We start from the raw sequence: 27,891 nt of genomic DNA on the forward strand, positions 1-27,891 counted from the left end.
ACAGGCTAAATTTTGGGAGGAGCTGTATCTCATTTTTAGGTTACCTCCCTGCAGAAAAAAGACCCAAGACAGGAATAGTTCAGTTGTTTGGGTCAGGTGGTTTCCTGATAAACTTAAATCTTTTGTATTCCTTGTACTAAGTTTAATACTGACCTATTACAAGTTTAAAAATTCAAGATCTTTTTTTGGTAGAACCATGACTCTTCCCTTTCCTAGAGAAGAGAATCAGTTAATGATTTAAGCCTCTCTAGCTCCATTGCTTTCTTTGCTCATCTATATTGGAACCTCTGTACAATTTAGTAGTCTGATTCAAAGGCTAGAGGAAATTAAACTGCATTTTGTATTGAGGCCTGACTTGCAGACATTCTGGAAAGTCAGCTTTATCTTCCTGTGCTAGGTTCACATTTTCTTCCTGTGTTTATACCCTGTCAGCATGATTAATTCCACTGATACAGATTGCTGTGATTTCTCAAAATGCTTTTTATGCTATTTTGATTTGTTAGGTACTTTTGTTCTAAAACATTACAAGTTGAATGATCTATTTACTCTGTAAAATCTAGAGAAATGACAGCCCCAAAGCATGAAAAACAAAATATTCCAGTATTAAATAACATTTCGACACTGATCATTCTTTGGGGCCAAAAAATCTATCTCATTTTGTTTCCATTATAACTATTAAAGCAGTTTACTTTAGGTATTCACTAAGTAAACTGCTGTAGTGGTTGTCACTGTAGTAAGACAATACAAAATTTTGACTGATGACAAAAAATACTAAACATATAACCATGTTTTAGAGCACCGTTCTGAGGCCTTGCCACAGCTTTTTAGTGCCCCCCCCCTTTGTACTGCCTTTTGTCATCCTCTATGAGTCCCACCTGCAGAAAAGTTCCGGTTTGTTATTTCTGTGAAAAGCTCACATTTCCTCTGCAGAGCAGCTACATCTCCATCAGCAATTTAGCTGGCATCCCACTCTTACAGGCTTATCGTAAACATGATCAGTAACTACTACTTGTATTGGTAGTAAGGAATACTTGGTGATTATCTGTCCAGGGAAGAGACTGCCTTCAATCCTAATACTGAAGAAGTGATTAAACTAAACTTTGCAAACAGGATTGTCTTGAACTATTTAAGTGATTTAAGTGACTATTTTATGTAGTAAGCCCTAGCAGAAACTGTTCTGGGTTTTCTTCTCTATTCTCATCCCAAAAATGATTCCTCTGAAGCGACACTATAATAGCAAAGAACACCAGGGAAAATTAGTGGCTACGGTTGTAAGCTCTGCAAGGGCTTGGAATCGGGCCAGGCTGGGAAGTGATGCAGTGTTCTGGTGATAGTACAAGGAGAAAGCTGCTGCAGTGCAACTGTAATAGAGAGCATTACATTTTAAGAAGGTAGAAATACTGTAATAGAGAGCATTACATTTTAAGAAGGTAGAAGTAGAAAAACAATAATCTATCCTAGCATTTTAAAATGTGACAAGTGAATTAGGGAAAAGATCAAAGAGCAACAAGGTACCAAACCATCTCTTCTCTTGCCGAATCACATCTGTTGCCTCTGGTATAAAAACAACAACACTGCAGTAGTCCTCTGACTTTTTACCAAGGTGGTGGTGGTAGGGATATTGGAAAAAGCTGCATCCCTTTTTGTTACATGAGGACAGGATGCCAAGCAAATGCTTTATGGAGAAGCATGCCACCTTGTGGTTGAAATTGTTGAAAGATTAGTGAGATAGAATTGTCTAATATTTGTTTAGCAAAGGATGTTTACTGTTACACAGGAACAATATTTATGTACAACTACATCTGCTCATATGCCAATCTGTTTACCAACTACTGTAATTAAAGAAAAGCATACTTGAACAGATAATACATGCAGGAAGCAATGCATAACTTCAGTTACTTGAGGCTTTAATAAGGCTATCCTATGGCTGGTGTTTGCAGTACTGCTAGATGAATGAGCAGTCTCTGCCATCTTGCACGTAACTCATAGGAGTAGAGGCCAGAATTTAAAAAGGAGGCCGCATCCTTCTCCTTGATCAAACCATTATAAGGTTGAGACTAAGGAAAAGAATTGCTGCTGCTCCTTTCTATAATCAAAACCTAGCAGTCCCCAAGGTTATGCTGATACTTTGGGGGTTAGAATCAGTTCGTGGATGAGCTGAGCAAATGTATTTTACAACTTTGTTCAGCAAGTAGTATTCTACAATCTTATTTGAAAGCCCTTATTGGACAGCATCTACAAACTCATTTCTATATAGAACAGTATGAATGGTTCTGAAAAAAAACTATTTTAAAAGCACACACAGAGAGAGCATTACACCTAGCATTAACTTAAGCAGCTAATTTAGTTCTCAACTAAACTTGTACTATAAAGATACTGATAACGGTAGTGTTGCATAATATAGTACACAAACTTCTGCAAAACCACCTTTCAATACAAAAAATGCATCTTAAACATTACTTTTTCTGTTCACAGACAGAAAACTGTTTTCTGACTTCTGTTCTACTAACTACTGTTGTAAACAGTTGGGTTGAGGAAGGTACATGTTTATTTCTTAATCAAAATAATTAGGTAGGAACATCTTATTCTAGCCCACCTCAACACAAAAAGATGGCACCTGATCCAAATATTTAGTAGCCAGTCCAATCTATTGAGTTATTAAATCCAGCAACTAGCAGAATTCTGCTCACTGGACTCCTCCAGTTTGCAAAATAGTACCAAGAACAAGTATTTTTGAAAGCATTTGCTAATTCTCCATCTCTTCATTTTCATATTCAGCATCAATCAGCACTCCAGATCCGTCATGGCTGAGTGTGACTTTGCCAGTTATGAGATTGCTTAGTGTTTCAACTGTTCCACAAAGTTTATTCACTTTAGGAAAAGAAAGAATGTTTGCAAGAGGTATGTAGACTGAGTTTCCATTAATAAATGGCTGCAAACTTTTATTGTTGGCTTCTGTTAAAGGCAGATGCTTGAAATACTTCAGACTATGGTGAGATGGTTGGAATTTAGGTTCTGTTTCAGAGTCATAACAGGGCTTTTTATATTCAGTTTTTACGTGGTCCCAGAGTCTCCGTGCAATTATTTGTGCTGTCCAAATAACTTCATTGACCACTGCAGTCTGCAAATACTTTTCATCTTTAAGGCTTGGATATTCAGCTTTGAAAAGCTTTGATATGGAAAACAAAGATGCGGCTTATTTATTGTTAGCACATTCTAACTGTTCAAAGCATTTCACATACTCAGCATTTTATGTTACAGAATATTAAACTAGGCATAGCTCTACTGGACCTTTTCTAACATGTTTACAATACACAAAATAAAGCTGAAAGCCACCTGTCCTTACTTGTTTGACGAATGCAAACATAATTCTCCTGCTGATTTTTAAGATAGACCATAGCCTACAACTGTGTGGCTTTCTCAGCATAAAACGGTTGTACATGCTCCTCAGTTCAATTTTCAATAACATCTATCTGTGTGCTTTTTTAAAAACAAAAAAACTCAGAAGCAAGCCCTGTAGTATGTGGTGTGAGTAAGCCTCCCTGCAAAATTAGGTATTATTTGGGCAAACTAGCAAGAGCCCTATCACAATACAGTCCCTTGCACGTCTGCTGAAATGTAAGTTGCACTGAATTTAATGGAACTTGCTCCTAAGTAAGTATGAATAGGCTTGCAACCTTAAAGTAACAAATCCTTAGTTTGAGTTAGCTTTTCTTCCATAAGTTACCCACTTACTGGAAATAAAACAAAAACAATTTTAAATTAATTTTAAGCAATATGGTTGATACTCCTACACTGCCTTATTCCCATCTTAAAAGTACAATCCAAGTTCAGAGTGGCCCACCGAACAAAGTGTTAGGCTTGGACCTGGGTTTAAATCTAGCTGATACTAGTGGGAATTATAGGTTAAAAAAAGGCAAAAAGGTGGGAATTACAGCATAGGGTCTAAAGGTTTAATTAAGTTATTAAAAACAAGTGTGCTTCTACAGTTCAATATCCAATAATACTTAATAAACACTGAAACTGGGAAGAAAACATTCTAAGTAACATTTTCCTCCCTGGATAAATTATTTCATGTTTGATAATATTTTCGGGCTAATTAACAATTATTCTCATTCTTTTTGTAATTTTAAATGCCCAGTTGCCTCTGAATGCCATGTGTTCATCAATCATAACACATTTGTTTTGAAAGTCAGAATCAAAAGAACTTCTTTCCTAGTATGTATTGTGACACTGACTGCTGATCAGTCACAAGGTTCACTGGATATCAATTCAGCACAAACTCAATACATAGACTTCTATTTCAGTTATCGTGTTATGTTTTACTATGTAACCACTTTATACTGAATTTATTCCTCCTTACAGAAGCAAAAGATCCACTTACGGTTTTATAAACATGTTCCTTGCATTTCTCAAAATGTGTAGGTCCATCATTCTGGTATTTTCTCACAAACACACCTATTTGTGTACAAGTTCCAACATCTTTTTCAGGAGGTGGGGCTCCTAATCCAGTAAACTCCACTGTATAGTCATAGCGAGCTGCAACATCTTGGGCCCTAAATTTATGACAAAACAATAAATTGTGCAAGTAACTTTGAAAGACCAATCCTAACAGCTCTATCTTGCTTATCAAACATGTGTTATAGTGAGTACTGCCAAATCTCCCATCACGAGTACAAGCCATTCTTGCGAGAGAGAGGCAGTTCTTCCTTTCTATTAACAATGCCTGTGTGGATAAGTAGATGTAGAGAAATGGCAGCAGTGACAGGAGATTGTAGCTGTTAGGAACAAAGACACCTCCTCACCAGCTCAACAGACAAGGCCAGTGAGACAAAAACAACTCCTGTTCTGTCCAACCCTGAATTTGAAAACAACACATGATTGTTGCCAACAAACTTTTGTTCTGTCAATTAGAAATATACCCAGCCTTCACTGACTTCCACGAGCCTGTTCTTTAGACTATGAAATAGACAGCAAAGAGCATAAAGCTTCACCCTCATTATAATAGTAATGTGAGAGTTCTCAAACTGGATCATGAATATTCTTAATAATTCTTAAGCATTATTAAGATATGTGTTTGTGTGAAGGTTTAGTGGAGCTGGTACCCCACTGAAGGATGGGGGGAGAAGAGGAAATTTGGAGCTATGGTAGAGTGGAGCAAATATTATGCAGGAATTTTGAGACAATCCCTATATTAGAGGATATTCCTGCTTTGAGACCAATCCCACTTCACCTAAAAAATCTCCATATCTTTACAATGGTGCTCATGTCTTTAAAAAAAATGGAATCCCCACAACGAAGAAAATACATAGATCAGAAATGGTTGTCATTTCTTGTCTCACCTACATTCTACATATTGTGAGATTATTGGGGTGGAAAAAGCTACGCCTAGACAACCAATGGTTGTCCTTCACTTTAATTACTGTTATTTCCAAAATGATTAACATATAAGGTGGGCTATGGCAGTCACCACAGTATATTCAAAATCATAAAAGCTTTTGAAGGGTATAGCAAGGTTTTATTTTATTCCCCCATAGCCTACACTAAAATATACACCACTGTTTTTGTTTTACTTTTTGGAAGCATATAAAACATGGAATGAACTTACCAGTTCTTAAATTGTGCACGATTCCATTCAAATTTATGATCTGGGTGTCTGAATAATGTTACAGTTGGAAGCAAACAATTAAATTCTGAGTTTGGTGTTGTTATTACGACCATGGCTGGAGACATAAAACCAAATACCACTTCTGGGAATTTGTCCAGCTCTTCTGCCTCCAGGTGTTCTATTCTGAAGATAGAAGGTTACAGGGATCTTCTTACCAAGCAGATTAACTGTGTACACTACATACTTGAATGAAGTAGCAAAGCTGCACAATTACAGTAAGTCTGATATAAGAAAAGATATCTTCTCAAGATAACTTTGTTTTTCTATCTAAAAGTATGACACTATTTTATACTTGATCCAACTAGTCTAGTATTATATATATATTTCAGCTATGCAGTTCTCCATGGTCTCTAACCAAGACCTATCTCAGTCCTTACCTAGTTCTACATCTTATTAAAAACTGACAAATCATCAGGTCAGGATGACAATCCACCCAAGAGTTCTTAATCACCATCTATATTTTGTTGTTGTTTAGCCGTTTAGTCATGTCTGACTTTTCATGACCCCATGGACCAGAGCACGCCAGGCACCCATCTATACTTAAGGAATGTAAAGTATGTAAAACCATTTTTAAAGGGATCCAGATGGGATATAGGATTTTACAGGCCAGTTAGTATAACATTTGTTTTGGGAAAATTGAGGGACAGCATTATTAAAGGCAGAATTACAAAACATACGGAAGAATAAGTCTTTCTGAAGCAGAACCAGACCTGTTTCATCAATCTAATTTAGAGTATAAACAAACATATAGATAGAGGCAATACAACTGACAGTGTACTTAAGACTTTCAAAGAGGTTTTGATAATGTTTCTGTTAAAGACAGGGAGTAGGAATAAAGAGAAAGCTCTTCCAATGGAAGGATGTGGAGTACCAAAGAATCCGTATTGGGGCCTGTGATTTCTAACTTGTTCATAAATTATCTGTAGCTAGTAGTAAGCAGTGAGGTGATTATATCAATTGTACCAAAAGGAGTTCAAAAAGGACCTCCCCAAACGATGGCAGTGAATTTAAGCAAGTGTACGTAAATGGATGCCCATTGAGGCAAAAATAAATCCTCATTTCACATATATGTTAATCCGGCACTTAAGTCTGAACTGCCAGTGACTGTACAAGAACTAGACCTTTGGGTCACTGTGAATAGCTTGAAGATGTTGACCTAGCATGCAGTACATATGAAAAAGGTGGATTTTATGTTAAGAATCATTACAAAAGGGATTGAAAATAATACCGCCAATATCAATCCTACTGCCAATATCATAGTGCTGTTGGACAAAATCTATGGCGCATCCACACTTGGAATACTGTGAATAGTTCTGTTTGCCTCTCCTCAAAAAGGATATTGTAGAGTCAGGAAAAGTTCAAAAAAGGGGCAACCAAAATGACACCAAAGTTGGAAGATTCGTAAGCCCTAGTTCACACTATCAGGATGAATGGCGTTTCTCAGGTACAGAAATCATTTCCAGTTTATAAAAGTAAACAGAAGTTTTTCTAGTATATTCTTTGTATGTGCAGAAACTGAAGCTGGAACATGCTAGAAAGAATTCTAGCTGCTCAGCACTTTTCATTTCTGCTAAGAAGCAAGGTGGATATTGTTTTGACTACATCTCCCTTCAATGTAACTGGGAACATGTATCAGCTACCCAGTGAGCAGTTACACTTTACTTTTGATTCTCTATCTGCCTGGATTCTTACTTCCTCACTCTCAGTGTATTCTTGTATAGTGTTAGATTTTATATGCTGAACTGATTTTTATGCCCAAGATGCACCTTGTCAAGGCTTTGACAAAGAACCACATGATTTATGCCTTAGTAAATTATTCCTAGCGCTCTTCTGCGTCCAGTGTTTTTTCTTGGAATGCACGCTATGGCAAGAGGTCTGCAACTCTGCTAATTAATCATCAAGCCAGAGGTCCCCCAGAACTTGAGGGGCTCTAATCCCAAAACACACAGCATATAGTTATTGTGGAATCCACTTCCACAATATTTTGTAATGGCTCCCAACTTGGATGGCTTTAAAAAAGGATTCGACAAATTCACTCAGGATAAGGCTATCAATGACTGTGATATACCTTTACTGCTGGAAGGCAGGACGCCTTTGAACAGCAGCTACTGAGAATCACAAGTGGGGAAGAATTCTGCTGCACTCAGGTCCTGCTTGCAGACTTCCCAGAGTGATCTGGGGAAACTGAAAACAAGATGCTGGAGCAGATGGGCCTTTAGTTTGATCCTGCAGGACTATTATGTTATTATCCTGCAGAGCTCTTAGCCTTTCTCCAGAAATTAAGGCTACTCTAGCATTATGTTACGGATCCTAGGTCTTCCCATCCACACTTCCATTGAGCTATGGGTTTTCCACCTCACCAAACCCTTGGATATTCCATGAATATTTCTATGCCCTTTGTTCCAAAGTATTGCTACACCACACAGCAGTCTCAACCATCCCAACTGTATTAAATTGTATTGTCCTAAGTTTAAGAAGTTAAAAGATGGCACACTCCTTTATTTTTGAGAAGTTGCTTGGAACTAGGGAAAAGGAAAGTGTGTTATATATGGTAGAAAATGTATTTAAATCGACATGCTTTTAAAACCAAAACCTGAAAAACATTGCCAAATAAAGTATTTCAGTGGAATACTCACACTTCAATGCATGTTATCATATCAAAGCCCAGCATACAAGGGTCTCTGTGAGCAACTGAACCCTGATAGAGGATAACTGTCAGACGTCTTTCACTTGGCTGGAGATAGTCACCAGGAAGGGGAGATAGTGTATGCCTACAAGCAAACAAGTTGTACAGTATAGAGGACCTCAGGTGACATTTACTTTTACCCATACTACCCCCACCTCATCTAACTACTGGTGCACCAGGAAGTTCCAATTGACTCTAGCTGAAATGGAAGGCAAGTCAGTAAAATATAATACTGGATTTGCTGGAGCTCTACAGTCTGCACAGGAAACGCATTTTAATGCCCTTACTTGACAGCATAAGAAACAACTGTGCACAATTAGAAGTAATTCTCAGTGCAAGTTTGATGTTTCAATTTTATTCTTTTTCATCATTTAATATAGTAAAAATGTTTATGCATTTTACATAAAAAAATAAACAATAACATTAACAAATTATTTAAAAACTAGATAAAAATGGGAAGATGGCAAAACACAACTGAAGATAAACTCTAGAAGATATTTTTCTTGGGTATAATTCCCACAAACTGAGTATCTTACTTTCAACAAAAATAGTACAATTTTTGTGTGTGACTGTCCCAACAACATTTAAGGCTTTTTAAAAAGGAAAATAACTTAAGAAATTGAAAATGGAGAAGAGTGCAGTTTGCTGACGCCGAGCAAAGCTTATCAGGAGCTAACTACTCTTTCAGATGTATTAGAGAACTGCTAATAATAACATTGGAGTGGTCCAACCAGAAACATACATTGTTCCAAATGTAAAATACTATGGCATAGGATATGACACATACTAATATTCATCTTCAGATTAGTTTTCAGTATTTTTTCTCAGTTGACATTGCTTTTCTTTCCACTGCTAGATTGAAGCGATTTAGGTATATTCTGTGTACTCTACCTAATGTGGTACTAGCAACGAAACCACAATATTAAATATTCATTTGTTAACTATTAATATTAATCAAATGAAATATTTTCAAACCTAAAAGGTGCTAACGACTCTGAAAAATACTAATTATGAAGCCATGTGAAGAAGAGCAAACCATGGTGATCACACAGTTTCCTAACTCCAGGGAAACAGTGTTATTGTCACTGTTTGCACTGTAACACATGCTTTCTTAATTAGGCTGATCGCTGTTGGAACAGATAAAGCTAGCTGCACAGTGCTCCACAAGACTCAACCATCACCTGATTATCAGAGCCAGTGAATCCCAGTGCACCGCCAGGCCAAATGAGAAGGCCCAGTGTGGCCCATGAGCTAGATTCCTCACCATTGCTGTAGCCAACCCCCGATCTCGTGTTAGGAACTGAATGGCTGATTTTGAGATATATATATATTCTGAAATTTCCAAGCCACAGCAAACAGCTTTTGCAAAAGAAATTAAAGGATATTTTTTCTCCTTACATATTCTCCTTCATCACATCTTCACTAATATCTAGCCCAACGAGCACTTCAATGCAGCTGCAGAATTTCAGCATCCAGAGTAGCCTGCATTCAGCACATCCCAAATCTGCCACCTGTCAATTAGAATTAAATACATTAATAGTCCATAACTAAAACTGATACAACTTTAAAGTCATTAGTAGCTTAGGAATCAAAACCGCTCCTTAATTCTGAATTTGTTTGCACTTAGGGTGACATACAGAGGGTTAGTCATACTCAAAACAGACAACTTAGTTGGGTATCACCCTTAGTTTGCCAAAGGGCAGGGAAGATGTGAGATCTGACTCCACTGGGGTGGGGAATCCAAGGACCCAGTTAATGCAGGATAAACTCTGTGGTTAGCATTAAGGCAAAGTTCTCTGTTAACTCCAAACAAGGCAACCATGACTTAAAAGTCTGTTAACCAACCTTAAACCATGTTTCCTGATTTGGACTTAACAGTGAAATTTGGCTTAACAGAAGCTCTTTGTACCAAGCATACAACAGAAGGAAAGGAGATTGTGTGTGCGTGTGAAAAATTCTATCTGGGCAGCAAAGAAGCACTTTTCCTCCCCTCCTGTCCTGGTTGGCACAAGAACAGGTTCTGTGACTACAGTGTTAGCTATACAGCTCCACTCTACAAGCCCTCATGCTCCTAGTCAGGGTTTGGAATTGGTCTCCAAGTGGCTGATTCACTTTAAAATAATGCAGCAAATTTGAGACAAGAGACAAGTAATACAAAGCACCCCCTTATGATCACCCCCACCCCCATTTAAGTTTTCCTTATTTGTACTATTTCCGCATGGAAGTGCCTGTCTAGCTCAATTATGTTTAAGTGTGTCACATCACAGCAATACTAAGGCCAACAATTCTGAAGCAGTTAGCCATACTATAAAGAACATATTTTGCTAAGAAACATATACAAACCTTTTTAGGTTTATGTTTACTCACTAACTGTTTAACAAACAGGTAGCGTTGTTTGTATAGTGGTGGCATAAATTTAATTGTCCTTGTCAGTTCATCCTTTTGCATTTTTGCATCCATAGCCAAGGCTAAAAACAAAAGATAGGAATGTTTTAGAAATACTATATAACAATTATTTTGCAGCTTGGAAATTCCTGAGCATTCTTGGCTCCTGCTTTCCTTTCAGTCTGAAATCTAACACAAAAATTGTCACCATTTTGACAGGTAGCATTTTGGTATCCCATGTGTTTATTTCCTTCACATCTTTTCTCCACGAAATTGGTTGGCAAAACTTGATACAAACATCAAGATTAGTTTCTAGCTTTTGATATAAAATATGTTATTAATGCATACATTAAAGCCTTTTGTTTATTGGTTATTGTTAATAATGCAAAAGAGGCTACTATCAGTGCTTCTTTTTCAAGAAAAATAGGTGCTGGAATTCACCATGAAGTTGTTACAATAAGTTACTGGGTGACCCGAGGTAGCTCTGAACAGATGCTGGTTTTGCAACAGGAACGTTCACCACCCACAGAGGTGCTAAAAACTACAGCAAGCTATCTCTCTAGCTGGTTTGGGGGTCACCCTTGGTTCTGGTGCAGTTCAAATAAATGGCCCCCCAAGTTCTCTTAAGATTCAGACAGATGGCTAGAGCAACTCGGAAGAGCCCTTACACAAACACGCATGCATTCATGCAATGGTAGAGGTCTGGCTGAAAACCCCAAATCCCACCACCGCTACACGTCAGACAGATCGAAGAAAAGGAAATACAAATTGGCCCCACCTGTAGCTTGACCAATCACAGCTAGGAGCTAGGTGGAGTCATAGATCTTTTAAAAAGTAGACTTGCACACACAGGTCAGGTTCCCTTGAAATGTTTGTTTTGGGCTTCTCAGAAGTACATAAAGGCAGTAAGTAGGCAGGGGCTGGAGCCAGCCCGCAATGGCACCCCCCTCCTCACAAGAGGTGCCAGAACTGTACTCCGGAGCACTCCAGCTGAGAAAAAGCACCAGTTACTACCATCATTTCCCATTGCATAATTGTTTAACACTTGAAAAGGCCGATTGCTCTTTCCTAAGCACATGCACTTGGAAGTAAGCCATACTGTAATCTATATACATTGCCTCTGAGTAAATATGTTTTAAGATTAAGGTATAAATGTTAATTTGTTCTTTATTAATAGCCATAATTTTAAATAAATCCAGCATGCAGCACATACCACATTTTAGTACTGTTCAGGCATTGCACCTGCTGTGAACAGACGGTTGGCAAGTCTAGTATGAACTACAAAATTATTAAAAAATGTTTTGACGTTACTGGCAACGCTGCTTTTTCAATGATTTTATGAGGTTGTCTCATTAAAATGTTCCAGAAGCTTCTTGAAAAAATACTAAATAAGGGGAAATATATTTTTCTTTTTCCTGTGCTGAGGCTGTCTCTGACTGGCAAATGTCTAGCTTTCAAGACAACTGAAATAATTGTGCTAAACGCTGTCTCTAAACACTGTGAGACAGAAGAAATGTTAAGTGAGCAGGCTCACATTACACACTGTACCCAGCCCCGAAATTGGGCACTATTTCTCCTGTCAGTCTGCTCCATAACACCCCCGTTTAATAGATAGGATTCTGCTCTGAATGCTTCATTATTTGCACAGCAGTATTCCTTGCTTTTTTTAAAAAAAATACTTGTTTCTCTTCTGCTTTTTTAAAATTTACGGTGCAATCAGGAGGCAGTCTGCAGCAGCTATTTAGCTATAAGAAAGATCCTTCTGGCACTATACTAAAGGCTAATGAATTTAAGCTCAATTCTATGCACACATATTTGGGAGTATGCCCCACCGAACTCAACAGGACTTGTTGCTATAATTTTTGAAGCCTAGGTTTCTCTGGACTACAGTTCACTCCAACATACATGAAATCAAGATCAGAGGAAGCATACTTCTGAATCCAAGATGGAGAAGGGGCCATAGCTCAGTGGCAGAGCATGTGATTTGTATGCAAGTCCCTGGTTTAATCCCCCAAATCTCTAGACATTCTGTGTGGGGAGGGCCAATGTTTTTATTTGTCACCACATTATGTATGTTTGCTTTTTTATATTGTAAACTGCCCTGTGATGGAGGGTAGAAGAGAAATTTAATAAGATAAATAAATAAATAAATCCATGTAGACAATACTGTACTGAACAAGGTGGATCAATTGTCCGTCTCGGTATAAGGCAGCTTTCTATGTTCCTATGGTTGGAACAAGCAGCAGGGGAAAACCATCACCTTCATGTCCTACATCCAACGAAGCGGGTTCTAGTTCACAAAAACATATGCCATTCACACAGCATTAGAAAAAAGAATGAACCTTGAAGCACCACAATAAAGGTCCCTAGATTTAGGCTGCAATCTCCCTATTTGGGAGCAAGTAAACTCAACGCAGGTATCCCTGCGACGGTGTGAGCTCCTGTTGCTCGGTCCCTGCTCCTGCCAACCTAGCAGTTCGAAAGCACGTCAAAGTGCAAGTAAATAAATAGGTATCACTCTGGCAGAAAGGTAAACGACGTTTCCATGCACTGCTCTGGTTCGCCACAAGCGGCTTAGTCAGGCTGGCCACATGAGCCGGAAGCTGTATGCTGGCTCCCTCGGCCAATAAAGTGAGATGAGTGCCACAACTCCAGAGTTGTCCATGAGTGGACCTTTACCTTTAAATTCAATGAGACCTATTTTTGAGTCAATATGCCTAGGGTTGTACCATAGATCTACTGCCCAATTTTGCTGCTCTTAAATAAATGTAAGCCTAGCACACCACCTAATTTTTATATTCTATATTTTAATAATAAACCTGCCTAGATTCTCTTTGTTCTCATTTTCCACCTACCAAGGAACCTGTGCATTTCACTTATTGGTGAAGAGACTTGGAACAGCTGGATTTTACATTTTCAATTTATAAGCACCAATTATAGTTTCAAATATGGGGCTACTGAATGCACCTTCACAGAAGCTTTAAGCGCATTCTGAAACCTGCACAGCACCTAATAGTCTCCTTTGAATGACTGCTACCTCCACCCACATCCAGAATTAAATTGACCCAGGAATCTTTGGATGGAGGGCAGTATAAAAATGTAACAAATAATAATAATAACAATAACAATCAGCTAGGCTCCCCTGGTCCTGTTTACCTTCCAATCCAGCCTGAAGAAGAGTCCTACCGATCTATAAAACAAAAACAAATAAACCTTGCACAGTATTTTGCAAAGTTTTACTTAACCTAATAAAAGGCTTGCTGCAAACTGAGTGGGTTTTTCTTATTATTACAAACCCACACGACCACCTCTTGGCTTTTACAAAGCTATTTGTAACAGACTACCAACACTTGACATTTTAGGCAAAGGGACAAGGGGCGCCTCTACATTCGAAAACTCGAAGGCCGCAGCCTGCTTCTCGTCTCCTGATAATTTCTACTTTAAAGAAAAGCAACGTGTGTGTTTTGTGGGAAGAAGCGGTGTTTTCACTCCTCTTCCTTCCCAAAGGGCATTTTCCGAGCAGCGAAACGGAACTGGCTCGTCCAGAGGCCTTTCACCGTTCACCCCAGCTGGCCCGGGCGCATATCGAAACGGTGCGGCCCACTCTGAGGTGAAGCGCTTAAGTCCCGCTCTTCGTACTCTCGGAGCCGTATCTGAAGCGCCACTGCTGCCTCCGCCCTAACGTATGCGCAGCCTCAGCCCAACCGCCCACTTCCGCCAGCGCCCGCCGCTCTGATTGGCCGCCCGAGCCCGGGAAGGCCCTTCCGTCACTTCCGCAGCGGCCGCCATCTTGTTGGCGGTTGGCGGAGCTCGGCTCAGCAGCGTTCTCCCCGAGAGGCTTCCGCTCGCCTCGTCGCCGCCGCGGCCTTTGCTCGGCCGACCGCTGTTTCGGTGTGAGCGGGAGTCGCCCCTCTCCGGCGACGCCATGGCCAACAACTGCCCCGTCGTGGGCGCCGGGAACTGCCACCAACAGCAGCAGCAGCACCAGCAGCAGTCGCCTCAGCAGCAGCCGGGAGGCCAACAGCAGCAGCCGCCTCTCTCGCTCCCGCAGGCCGGCGCCGTTTTGTCGCCTCCGCTGCCGCTTCAGAGCGCGGGGCCCAAGCCGGCGGCCTCGGGGAAGCAGGGCAACGTGCTGCCCCTGTGGGGGAACGAGAAGACCATGAACCTGAACCCCATGATCCTCACCAACATCCTCTCCTCGCCCTACTTCAAGGTGCAGCTTTACGAGCTCAAGACCTACCACGAGGTGGTCGACGAAATCTACTTCAAGGTGAGCCGGGAACCTGGGAAGGAACTAAGTCCTTTCGGAGGAAGCCGGCGAGATTCTTGTTTTCAAATCCTTTGGTTCGCTCATCACCGCGTGGCCGAGCAGATCTCATCTGGCCTGGGCCCAAAAACATAAGGCTCTTCGCAGCTGTCTCTTCCACAATCCATTCCCATACTATTTTTAATAATAATGAATATTTTATTCCAGTCTCGCCATCAAAATGGGAGATGCTGACCTATTTCTTCCCACGATCGTCAGAGAAAAGGCGATGTAGTTGTAATGTGGCTTTTTTCTTTGGGAAATGGCTATGCAATTCTTTGTCTCAATCCAAACTCCAGATCTCGATCTCTATCTCTCTTCCCACCCCCACCCCCAATATCTTACCAGTCAGACTTGTATGTTGGTTGAATTTAGAAACTTAACGCCAGCGCTGCGTGTGTGTTAAAACTGGCGATTGCACTGGGCAGCATGTTCACGTCCTTTCCTAGCCAAAGATCTAAAACAGGCGGTTGAGGAATTCAGGAGGTAACCAGCACGCTGCATACTCGGTTACGTTGGCTGTATACCAACATAACACTGTCCTAATCTTAATGCTAATAAGTTAAAATTTGAGGCCTACTAATTGATTTTGGCCGTCTTAAAATGGAATTCTAATATGCTGTGTATTTCAGATGCTGTGAGTAAAAGCTGTTTAGTTTGATCTATGTGACCCTGCTTTCAGTCATTCTTATGGCTGCTAACAGAGTCTTTCATTGATTAAATTGGGGTTCTGTAACCTGGAAGATTATGACTGTCATTTATTTTCTGTGAACCAGTTTAAGCTTTGAAACATTGCTGTTCAGGTGTGAGCCTGAATTGCGGAGCTAAACACAATGATGGGAAGCCTGTGGCCTTTCAGGTGTTTTTGGAGTCGAAAAACATATGGAGAGCCACAACTTCCCCATCTTTCACCCAGAACCTAGCCCACCACTTAGATATCTTAAAATTACCTAAATTCACAGTGGAGTAAGTAATTTGGGACCAACCAGATTGTCACAAAAGGGGGTGGAGGGGTAAACAGTTAAAAAATGGGGCTAATGATGTAGCCATTTATTATTCTCCAACCACTCCCCTTTTGTGTATCATAACTGATTAACATTTCTGAAGAACTCAAAAGTGCCACATGTTTATGACATTTTGGGTAGTCTCAATAAAAGTACAACCCAACTAGATTTTGGTGGGGGGTTTTCTTACAGACAGATATAGCTACAAGCTACTTGCCTTTTAAATTCACTTATTTTTCTGTACTTTCTGGTCCTTTTCAAATAATTTTGGTATGGGACTTGAGGGAATACAGGAGGAAGGACTTGAACTCTCCATAGGTTACATTGTTTCTAATGAATCACTTAGTGTACTTTGTTATAGAATAATTTGATATGCTCAGGACTTTTGGGGAGGAGCACAAGCAGAAATCAAGTGGGCTGTTAGATTGGGCTATTGAATTTAAATTAATTGAGCTCATAGATAAGTGTGTTTATGTTCCAAGTTTTTCTCCACTTCTGTTCTCTTAATCCATATCTTCATAACATCAAATATAGGGAAATCAGATCTATCTGCATTTTCCAGGAGGCATTACGACTTTCGGTTAATTGCATTGACTTTTTCTCTTGATCATTCAGTGGTTATAGTGTGGCATAGTGTGACTCTTTTTACCACTTAATTTAAAAGCAACAAAACCTCATTCTTCTTAACTAGCAAATGATTTATTTCTAGAGCTTGTAGGGTCCATCTACATTTAAATTGCCTCACTTTCAAAAAATGCTACCTTAAGCAAAATATTGACTACTGATTCTTTAATTTCTATACCACTTAATATACAGTGGTACCTTGGTTTACAAACTTAATCTGTTCTGGAAGTCTGTCCTTAAACCAAAACTGTTCTTAAACCGAGGTGTGCTTTCCCTAATGAGGCCTCCCGCCACCGGTGCCCTTCCAAAGATTACCAAAATGTAAGATATACTTGCCAGAAATGTCAGTTATATCTGATATGCTGGTTACCTCAGTTGGTAAGAGCGTGGTGCTAAAAACACCAAAGTCAAGGATTTGATCCTCATATGGGTGCATATTCCTGCATCACATGGGGTTGGACTAGATGATCCATGGGGATCCTTCCAACTCTGTGATTCTATTATTTTATTTTACAATTTCTGTTATTTGATTAAGATTTGCTTTCCTCATTTTTTCCTTCCTTTGTTTTTTTTTCATACTGCCTCCTTTACCCCCAAAGTTAAAGCAACATTTTCAAATAACATGTTTCATTCATGCTTAAATTAAAACATAGGAAACATGGGGAAAGCTATTAAGTTTCTGTAATTTGTCAGTCAAAATTGTCTTACATATGTAAATCATGTATATTGGAAATACTTCAAATAAATAAGAACAAGTTGAAATAGTTTTCATATGAAGTGTAGAGCAATCACGTTTACTCAAATGTATGCTCTTTATTACACTGAGATTTACAAGCTTCTTAGGATGGATAGAATTGCAGCCTTGGAGATGGTTTCAATGTAATGTGAAACCATGCTGTACTGGGAACAAACAGTGGTGAGCTTTAGAATCATACTCTCTGTCCTCCAAGCTTTTAATTATTTTTCAGTTGAATATGTGCACAGAGCAAAATGGCACCTGTAACACTGAAGTGGGAGCCCTTCCCACTGTGAAGATAGCATAGAAAACCTGGACTAGATTGAGAAGAGCATGCACTGTACAAAAAATTCATGCCTGGAAATCGGTACAGAGATGGGGTGGTGAAGAGCCACAACATGTTCTCTTCCCATGTATCTTGGAGCAAATTATGCTATATGATGATGATTATTATTATTATTATTCATACCCCATCCATCTGGCTAGGTTTCCCCAGCCACTCTGGGTGGCTCCCAACAGAATATTAGAAACATGATAAAATATCAAACATTAAAAACTTCCCTAAACAGGGTTGCCTTCAGATGTACAGTCATACCTCGGGTTGAAGTAGCTTCAGGTTAAGTATTTTCAGGTTGCGCTCCGCTGTGACCCAGAAGTAACGGAGCGCGTTACTTCCAGGTTTTACCGCATGCGCAGACGCTCAAAATGACATCATGCGCGGAAGCGGCGAGACGCGCAGTCGCGTGTTACATTCTACTCAGGATGCGAATGGGGCTCCGAAACAGTTCCCGTTTGCATCCAGAGGTACCACTGTATTCTAAAAGTCAGATAGTTGTTTATTTCCTGATGGAAGGGCGTTCCCAGGACGGGCGCCACTACCCAGAAGGCCCTCTGCCTGGTTCCTTGTAACCTCACTTCTCGCAGTGAGGGAACTGCCAGAAGGCCCTCAGAGGTGGACCTTAGGGTCTGGGCTGAACAATGGAGATGCTCCTTCAGGTATACTGGGCTGAGGCCGTTTAGGGCTTTAAAAGTCAGCACCAACACTTTGAAAAGTGCTCGGAAACGTACAGCTTGGGAAGAAGCTGTATTGTAATGCTTATAGGCTTTGATGGTCATGGTCCACACAAGAGTCAGTTCTTCAACAAATGAACTCAAAGTCCCTGTAGGTAATGGCAGGGGTCCATTAATGGCTGATGATTATTGTGTATATTGGCAGGAGCCCCTAATTTCTGACCTTTCTGAAGAATGGCTTGTTGTCTTTTACAAAGACTCTGAAAATAGTCAGGTGTTTTTCAAGTTTGTTGCAATAGGAACAAGCTTCAGAATACCTCTGAAGTTCAAAATGACATCAGTGACAAAATATTCCTCCCCTTGTCATAGGCACACATGTAGTGTAGAGCCCAATTTTAGCTGGTTGCAAGACCAGCCAAAATTTGTGGACCCCTAGCAAACAGAACTACTTTCTCCATTCCTTGGCTTCTTGCCTAAGTCACCACTACTTTGCACAACCATACACTTGCCATTTATTATTCATGTTTAGAATTTATAAACCACTTAATATAGAATACCAAAGTGATGGACATAAGATAAACAAAATTAAATGCATAATAACTGAGGTACTGTAATTTTCTTGAAATAGAAAATGAAAAGTAGGTAAGGTATTAATAATTGAATAGCTGAGCACTTTGTAGAGAAAGATAGAGGGCGTAAAGTAGAAAAGTGATAACCCGGTGACATCACTGCATGATTTGTCTGAAGAACAGACTATTGTCTCCTGGAACCTAGCCTATCAAAATTTACCAATCATCTCATAGGCCACAATAATAAATATTATTTGAAGTGCTATATTTGTATTCTGAAAATGTAAAAGCCATATTGACAGTCAAATCCTGCATGTTTATTTAAAATCAAGTCCAAATATTTGACAGCTTATTCTCAAATAATTGTGTATATGATATGAGACATGACCTTAGTTTTAAATAGATATTTGCAAGTACACTTCTAGCTCATTTTGTATTGGACTTGGGGTTGAGGAATGATTTGTCCTTACTATTTGCTGAGGGCGGGGGCAATAGGAATGGGTGTGTCAATGACACACTGTGCTTAGTACAGTCTGAGTTAAAATGTAAATCTAAAATGATGATGGGTTGATTAATTGCTTTATTGTTTTCAGGTTACACATGTTGAGCCTTGGGAGAAAGGCAGCAGAAAAACAGCAGGCCAGACAGGGATGTGCGGAGGGGTAAGTAGAAGTACGTGCCTTCTGAAGTTTTTTATATGGTAGCTAATCATTTCCAAAATGCAACACTGAACTCAGCAGAAAATTTAGTGTTGGAAGCTCTAATCAAGTTAATTGATAGATTATGCCACTAAAGCCTCAACTGACTGGTCATTGTGGGCATATTTTTTTGAAGTTAGCGTGACTGATTTGGTACTTGTAATAGGGAATGAAAAAGAAAATGTTGGATTCTAAACAATGCAAGACAAGTGCATATTATTGAATTGTTATATCATCAAATGTTCACAAATACCGTATTTTTCGCTCTATAACACGCACCTGACCATAACACGCACATCGTTTTTAGAGGAGGAAAACAAGGGGAAAAACATTCTGAATGAAACAGTGGATGTATCATTTTTGTGCTTCATGCTGTGGCCACAGACATGTGATCTGATGGTGAATTTGGGCTGACCCAATGCAAAAATCCTGAGAATCCCTGTGCATCCATGGTTTGTAACCACGTTTTTGCACCATTGCAGCCCCAGGCAACAGTGGGTGCGTGATTTTTGGGGGCAGGCTGTAGCCATGGACATGCTATGTGCTCTGATGGTGAATTTGGGCTGACCCAATGCAAAGATCCTGAGGATCCATGTGGATCCATGGTTTGTAACCACGTTTTTGCACCATTGCAGCCCCAGGCAACAGTGGGTATGTGATTTGGGGGGGGCAGGCTGTAGCCATGGACATGCTATGTGATCTGATGGTGAATTTGGGGTGACCCAATGCCAAAATCCTGAGAATTCCTGTGGATCCATGCTTTTTAACCACATTTTTGCACCATTGCAGCCCCAGGCAACAGTGGGTGCGTGATTTTGGGGGGGCAGGCTGTAGCCATGGACATGCTATGTGATCTGATGGTGAATTTGGGGTGACCCAATGCCAAAATCCTGAGAAATCCTGTGGATCCATGCTTTTTAACCACATTTTTGCACCATTGCAGCCCCAGACAACAGTGGGTGCGTGATTTTGGGGGGGGCAGGCTGTAGCCATGGACATGCTATGTGATCTGATGGTGAATTTGGGGTGACCCAATGCAAAGATCCTGAGAATCTCTATGGATCCATGCTTTTTAACCACATTTTTGCACCATTGCAGCCCCAGGCAACAGTGGGTGCGTGATTTTTTTGGTGCAGGCTGTAGCCATGGACATGCTATGTGATCTGATGGTGAATTTGGGGTGACCCAATGCAAGGATCCTGAGAATCCCTGTGGATCCATGCTTTTTAACCACATTTTTGCACCATTGCAGCCCCAGGCAACAGTGGGTGCGTGATTTTTTTGGTGCAGGCTGTAGCCATGGACATGCTATGTGATCTGATGGTGAATTTGGGGTGACCCAATGCAAAGATCCTGAGGATCCATGCTTTGTAACCACATTTTAAGTGGGGAGGGAAGGAAAAACAAAGAAGGGACATTAGAGGGGTGTGCAGAGAAGCAGCTGGCTAAGAATGCAGGAGAGGGATTTAACGGGAGGGAGGAAAGAAAGGCAAAAGTTTCCCCCCACCGAAGCCAGCCATCTATCTCTCTCTCTCTCTCTCTCTCTCTCTCTCTCTCTCTTTCTCTTTCTCTCCCTCCCTCCCTCCGCCCTCTCTCTCTCCCTTCCCCCCTCTCTCTCCCTCTCCCCCAGCAGCAACGGAGCTTGCCTGGAGGGGAGGGGCTTTCCCTGCTCTTTGTTCTGTTTCAGCAAACACAGCAACGAAACAGAGGCGGGTGGGCAGTAAGACCCTGAGGCAGAATGCAGGAAAGCAGCCGCTTCCTCTTTTCAGGTTTCGCTTCTCCGTGCAGCGTGCAGCGCCGCGATTTGATTTTTGCATGATTTTTCGGCTCCAGGGACCACACATTCGCTCTATAACACGCACAGACATTTCCCCTTCCTTTTTAGAAGAAAAAATCTGCGTGTTATAGAAGGAAAAATACGGTAGTTCAAAAATAATTCCCAAGTAAAGTTTTGAATTTCAAAAAATATTCTATATAAACCATGCTAAATCTGCTTAACTTTCACGCCCCACAATTATTTCATTTCACTTCAAATTCTTTGGTTATTTTTTAAAAAAATAAGATTCAGATCTCAATCAGCTTAGGCCATTGGGAAGTTTCCATGCATTCCTGGTTCGATAGTTGGAAGTGGAGACTAAATCCAGTCATACCTCCTCCAAAAATATTGTAGGCCTAATGTCTGGATGGGGCTCTTCAGCTTCAGGAAATGTTAGTGCAGTCACCCACTGCTCAGCAACTTCTAAGTGAATCAGATCACCTTCCTTAAGTGTTGAGCTTACAAACTTGCAGAAAAAAACCCATTAATGTTATATGTACTGAAGTGAAAAGTATTTCTCTTCAGTGTCTTACTCTCTAGTGTTACATGAGTTGTATTTCTCTTCCTCCTAATCTCTAAAGGTGCGTGGTGTTGGAACTGGAGGTATAGTGTCTACAGCCTTTTGCCTCCTGTACAAGCTATTTACCCTGAAGCTTACCCGTAAGCAAGTGATGGGGTTGATAACTCATACGGACTCCCCCTTTATTAGGGCCCTTGGATTCATGTATATTAGGTAAGTAGCCATATACTTAACTGTCAGCTAACTTTGCTGCAAAAAATGTTATTAAATTTACACAGTCTCTTTGTACTTCAAGGTACACACAGCCTCCAACTGATTTATGGGACTGGTTTGAATCCTTTCTTGATGATGAGGAGGTATGTCAACAAGGGTAATAATTTACTTTCTTTTCTTTCTGAAATCTTAAGTAAAGTAACTTTGAGATGAACTTCTGTATGTTGGAAAACAGTTTTTAACCATGTGAAAAGTAAAACATTTCTCATCTTTAATGGTTTGCAAACTTGCAATGAACAGAGACTACAGGACATTCTTACACCCTTAAAATAAGTTGGAATTGAATATATCACCAGCCTAACTGCTTGGGGGGAAATGGAATGCATACTTAGAAAGATAAACTACAGTATGGGACAATATCTCTATCTTTTAACCAAGTATGAAACCTGAAAAATCAGGTGGGTGTTTGTTTGTTTGTTTGTTTACGTGAAAGTAAATGGACAATGACGAAGCAGAATTGAATGGGGCATCTGCAGTCCAATAGCATGTGAACACAGCTACAGTCTGTAGTTGCTTTCTAAAATTTTCAATTGATAGCACTGCCACTGAACTAGCAAATTGCTTTTAACCTCTTAACTTTCAAATAGTGATAATAAGGCCATACAGAAACTGCTGAAAGGGGCAATTTCCTCCAGTGCACATGTGCTATTTTTAGCATGGATTCTCTTTTCAGCAGCATTTTTACCACACATCAATCTGCCTCTCAGATTTCAGCCTTTGTCCTAAGTATATTTTATGTTATAGGAACTATTGAATTTTGCCTCTAGAAGTAGTCGTTGATGATTCATACTAATACCTTGCAGTGTAGTTTGCTAGTTACTGCCACAGTAAATGTTTAGATCCCATGCAAAAAAAGACCTTTAGGGATCCAGTACACAATTTTAATGTCTCGCTTAGACTACGCAGTGCTCTTTTTAAGGTTACATGACTATTTTATACTTGTAGTTTTTGCTCTAATGGCATATATTTTGACTTCCCTTAATCTAATAATACAGAATGGCATTCTTGGTTCCTGTTCATTAACTGCTTTATGATCACTTTGGCCTCTTTCATGTAACTAATTAAAACTGTAGTAACACAGAAGTATCATTTCTACATATTAACATTTCTCTCAGTTTGCCACTGTTGAAGATGTGAAAGCAGTTCAGCGTTGTGTCTCTGGATGTATCTAGCTAAATGTTGTTAGTGCTTTGACTTTTTCACTGATGCTCTTATTTTTGTATGTACCACTTCGGGTACTACATTTAAGCCAGTGTTTTATTTTCTTCTTTAGATCTCTGTGCAGCAGTTTTGTTTGGAAATACTGTATATCTGAACACTTAAATGTGTGTGAGTGCAAGCAATTTTACATTGAGATTTTCTCTTCCTGTTTTAGATAACAAATCTCACTTTCCTTGTGTGCTTGCACTATAGGTTTGGGCCTGACAATAGCTGACTAACATGTCCTGAGCTGTGAGAGGGCATAGCAAGAAGGCCTTCATGCGGTAATGACCCTTTTCCGAGACAATGGTCATCATGGATTATGCGTTTCCAATTATTTGTTCCTTTATTTATTTTTTTGCATAACTCTAAATTAGAAACCTCACTGCTTCATGGCAGTTGGTTTGCTATTGCTTCCGATTTAGGCAGGGTCCATTTTCTACTACAACTTTTTCTGGTTATTTTTAGACAGGAAATAGTCATCCTCAATTGTTCAGTTGTGACCACAATCCTCAAAAATGAGAATTAATGTCAAGCAAGTTACGATCTATTTTGTGGCATAACAGTAAAAGATGGTAGCATACAAACCAGCTGTGTAAGCAAATGTTACACTAATCTGTTGAGACATGAGCCCTTTACTATTTGGCTGCAGGATTGGTATGCACCTGCATGCATATGCATTAAGTCCAACTCCCACTCTATAACATAGGGCCAAATGCAAAGGTACAAGAGTTGAAGTTCTTAGGCAACTTATTTACCAGCAGAAACAGCTAAGCCGTCATATTTGAAATTTGAAAGATGGCAATCAGTATAGTAGCATTTGTTCTAAAGGAAACTCTAGATGGTTTCTTACATTCAGAATTTGTGTTCTGTTTTGTGTTTGTTTTTTGAAGGACCTTGATGTGAAAGCAGGTGGCGGCTGTGTCATGACCATTGGAGAAATGCTGCGCTCTTTTCTAACTAAGCTTGAATGGTTTTCTACGTTATTTCCAAGGATTCCTGTACCAGTACAAAAGAACATTGATCAACAAATTAAAGCCAGGCCTAGAAAAATCAAGAAGGATGGCAAGGAGGGAGTAGAAGAAGTAGACAGGCATGCGGAACGTAGACGTTCAAGGTTATACATTAACTTTACAAAATAAGTTACTTAATTTAGATGTTCTCATCCTATAATTTCACATAATCAAAACTTTTTTGTAGTTATGTTTGCAGTGTGGTCTTCTAAATGAGTAATAGCATTTATGTAGTACTTTAGATAGCTTCACATACATTATCTCAATAATCCTTACAATTCCTCTATGGGAATGGTGGTATTCCCATATAGCAGATGAGCTACGCTATGTTTTGTTTAACTTAGTGTATATGGCTAAAGTAAGAGTCTGCTGGCACAAGTACATAGCCTTTTATCTAGGGTGGGTTGATTATAGGCATGTATGGTTTTCCTTCCTTTCCTTACCAGATAGATATGGTCCACGTGTGTTTTAAAATTATGAGGTGCAAATGTATATTTGGAACAAGGCATCATTTAATGTTTATTATCCAGAATATGCACTTTGGCTTGGCTGGAGCTAGCGTTCACCTAGGCCAATAGTATTTGCAAGAATCCTAGCAAGCATCAAGTGCTAGGTAGTCTACCTGAAACTATCCAGTGATCTATCAACAGACCATGGTGTACAGTTTGCCTACTCTACTATACACTAACACCAGCTGTAGAGCACTTTATTAATATTTATGCAGACCTCTAAAAAATATTGGATGCTTTGGTACACTTGATAAGTACAGGGAAATAGAACGAGAAGGATATACAAAGTACAATGTGAAAGTTTGCTGAAACTCTTGTTGGGAAAATTCAATTTCTTAAGCATTTCTTTTCATGTAGGTCTCCAAGAAGGTCCTTGAGCCCCAGGAGGTCACCTAGAAGATCAAGAAGCAGAAGTCGTCATCGTGAAGGCCGTGGGTCATCCAGCTTTGATAGAGAATTGGAACGGGAGAGGGAAAGACAAAGACTAGAGCGAGAAGCTAAGGAGAGGGAGAGGCGAAGATCTCGAAGTTCTGATCGGGCATTGGAGCGAAGACGAAGTAGAAGCCGAGAGAGGCACAGAAGTCGAAGTCGTGATCGAAAAGGAGACAGAAGAGACAGAGAGAGGGAGAGGGAGAAAGAAAACGAACGTAGTAGAAGGAAGGAGCGTGACTATGAGAAAGAGAGAGGTGTTGAAAGGGAAAGAGAGCGCTCTAGGGAGAGAGATCGTTCTAGAGAAAAATCAAAGGACAGAAAAAGCAAGAGTGAAATCGATGAGAGGAGACATAAAGATGAAAAAGATGAAAGGAAACATAGGGATGATAAAAGAGATTCCAAGAAAGAAAGGAAGCATAGCAGGAGCCGAAGTAGGGACCGGAAGCATAGGAGCAGAAGTGTGAGTAGGAATGCTGGCAAGCACAGTAGAAGCAGGAGTAAAGAGAAGTCTAGTAAACACAAAAGTGAAAGCAAAGAGAAATCAAATAAGCGAAGCAGAAGTGGAAGCAGAGGAAGAACTGATAGTGCTGAAAAGTCCCGAAAACGAGACCTTAGTCCCAGTAAAGAGCGATCACGAAAACGTAGCAAAAGCAAAGAACGTTCCCATAAACACGATCACAGTGATAAGGACCACTCAGACAAACATGATCATCAGAGGAGCCAAAGTACAGAACGAGAGAATCAAGAAAAACAATCTAAAAACAAAGATGAGACTGTATGAATGTTCAGAAGTGGATCACATTGAATCCTATAAATGTTTTGAAATCTTGCTTATTTTTTCTTACAGTTGAAATTGTGCAGTAGTTGATAAGCACTCTTCTTCAACCTCCCTCTAGGCTGCAGATTGTCATTTCCTATTTTGAGTAGGGAAGTGCCTTTGTAATCCCGTTAAATGCGTTGACTATTTCCAGCCCATTTGTTTAGTTAAATTCATGATACAAATCTGTTTGTGCATTTTTTTTTATTGTTCAAATGTTTCCAAAATGTACAATCTGTACATACGTCCTGAAACTGTTCTAATCCTTTTGGCATGGTTTGCCATGTTGGTTAAATTTGTATACGGCAATAAAACTGCCACTAATTCTACTTTGTTTTATAGATGTGGAATTATGGTTTCTATCTTTGACTTAGCATGGCTGTGCTTTGCATAATAGTATGGCAGAAGCTCTTAAGGATGGATCTTGAACGTGTATTATATCTAAAATATTTATGTGCATTGAACATCCATGAAGGTTGCAGTTCTAGAACTTGTGTCCATTTGTACCTCTTGTCCTGGGAAAGCATTTAAAATACATTTTATTTGTGAAACTAAAGAAAGTGTTGCATTTAGAGTAGGCTTTTCAAGGAGGTAGCAATTTAAGGCAGGGGTTTAGGCTTTCCTAAGGTTTATGTTGTAGTCAGTGCTACCTCGTAGGGACACTGTTAAGATTTATAAGCCTATCTACCATCTCTACATAGACTTTCTGGCTAGCTTTTATTGCTCATGTAAATATTATTTCACTATGATATCCCCAGGGTTTTCATTAAAACTGTTGTGCCACTGCCCTGCGCTTTATGAAACAACCATAGACTAACAAAGGTGAAAGTGGCAGAATCAGGGAGGAGACAGGAAGATGAAAAATAAGGTCAAGCAGCAAACTTCAATTTCAAGCTTCCAAATAATTTTTTATAAATGAAAAGTAAAGCATCTTCATAGTGTTTTTTTAAAATGCATAATGTGTCTTTTTTTTTTTTTACAAAGACTGTGGTCATTGCTTGAGATGAAGAATTTCTCTCATGCAACAGAAAAACTAGATAATTTTTTTCAAACACTGATTACTTGTGAGATAATGTCAAAATGCAGTATTGAAAGAGAAATCGTATCACAACAGTTCATTTCTGTTTGGTAGACTTGTTCTAGTGACCTGTATAAGAAATATAAAATCTCTGGAATAAAGACTGGATTAATTTATTTGTGGCTATCCCCACTTGTTCATTGCCAGCTGCAAAAAAAATCATTTTGGGCTTATTACTCATAAACAGTAAAAACACCAGTTCGTTGTGTAACAAGCAGGTTGCCCATCATATCAATGGAATGATAGAACTATTTGGCAGGCCGGCTTCCCAATTGTGAGTACAGTGGTACCTTGGTTCTCAAACTTAATCCGTTTCGGGAGTCCATTCGACTCCCGAAACCATTAGAAAACCAAGGCACAGCTTCCAGTTGGCTGCAGGAGCTTCCTGCACTCAATCGGAAACCATGGAAGCCGCATCAGATGTTTGGCTTCCAAAAAATGTTTGCAAAGCGGAACACACTTCCAGGTTTGCAGCGTTCGGGAGCTGATTTGTTTGACAGCTAAGCCGTTTGGGAACCAAGGTACAATTTTTTAAAAAAATTGCCT

At 39.7% G+C, this 27,891-nt stretch overlaps 2 protein-coding genes across 9 annotated transcripts; one reads left to right on the forward strand and one right to left on the reverse strand.

The window, feature by feature from the left end:
• Positions 1 to 1,744: 1,744 nt before the first annotated feature.
• HENMT1 (HEN methyltransferase 1) lies at positions 1,745 to 14,449 on the reverse strand. 4 transcript variants are annotated; one of them, XM_083745872.1, is made up of 8 exons: positions 13,896 to 14,394; positions 12,912 to 13,029; positions 10,698 to 10,822; positions 9,753 to 9,865; positions 8,305 to 8,439; positions 5,609 to 5,791; positions 4,385 to 4,556; positions 1,745 to 3,169 (listed from the first exon to the last, which is right to left on the reverse strand). In XM_083745872.1, exons 3-8 carry the CDS (start codon positions 10,812 to 10,814, stop codon positions 2,747 to 2,749), a joined length of 1,143 nt encoding a protein of 380 aa, XP_083601998.1. In that variant the 5' UTR covers positions 10,815 to 10,822; positions 12,912 to 13,029; positions 13,896 to 14,394; the 3' UTR covers positions 1,745 to 2,746. The 4 variants fall into 4 exon arrangements, with proteins under 4 accessions (XP_083601998.1, XP_083601997.1, XP_083601996.1 ...); XM_083745871.1 differs by lacking the exon at positions 12,912 to 13,029 and having other exon boundaries at positions 13,896 to 14,449; XM_083745870.1 differs by lacking the exon at positions 13,896 to 14,394 and having other exon boundaries at positions 12,645 to 13,029.
• Positions 14,450 to 14,514: 65 nt separating this feature from the next.
• Positions 14,515 to 27,461, forward strand: PRPF38B (pre-mRNA processing factor 38B). 5 transcript variants are annotated; one of them, XM_083745865.1, is made up of 6 exons: positions 14,515 to 15,009; positions 19,583 to 19,651; positions 22,085 to 22,236; positions 22,319 to 22,379; positions 24,390 to 24,613; positions 25,376 to 27,461. In XM_083745865.1, the coding sequence occupies exons 1-6, from the start codon at positions 14,665 to 14,667 to the stop codon at positions 26,229 to 26,231; spliced, it is 1,707 nt and encodes a 568-aa protein (XP_083601991.1). In that variant the 5' UTR covers positions 14,515 to 14,664; the 3' UTR covers positions 26,232 to 27,461. The 5 variants fall into 5 exon arrangements, with proteins under 5 accessions (XP_083601991.1, XP_083601993.1, XP_083601992.1 ...); XM_083745867.1 differs by having other exon boundaries at positions 14,520 to 15,009; positions 22,319 to 22,393; XM_083745866.1 differs by having other exon boundaries at positions 14,532 to 15,848; positions 15,905 to 19,651.
• The last annotated feature ends 430 nt before the right edge of the window (positions 27,462 to 27,891 follow it).

The sequence above is a fragment of the Podarcis gaigeae genome (genome assembly GCF_964106915.1).
Source record: "Podarcis gaigeae genome assembly, chromosome: 6".
NCBI lineage: Eukaryota > Metazoa > Chordata > Lepidosauria > Squamata > Lacertidae > Podarcis > Podarcis gaigeae.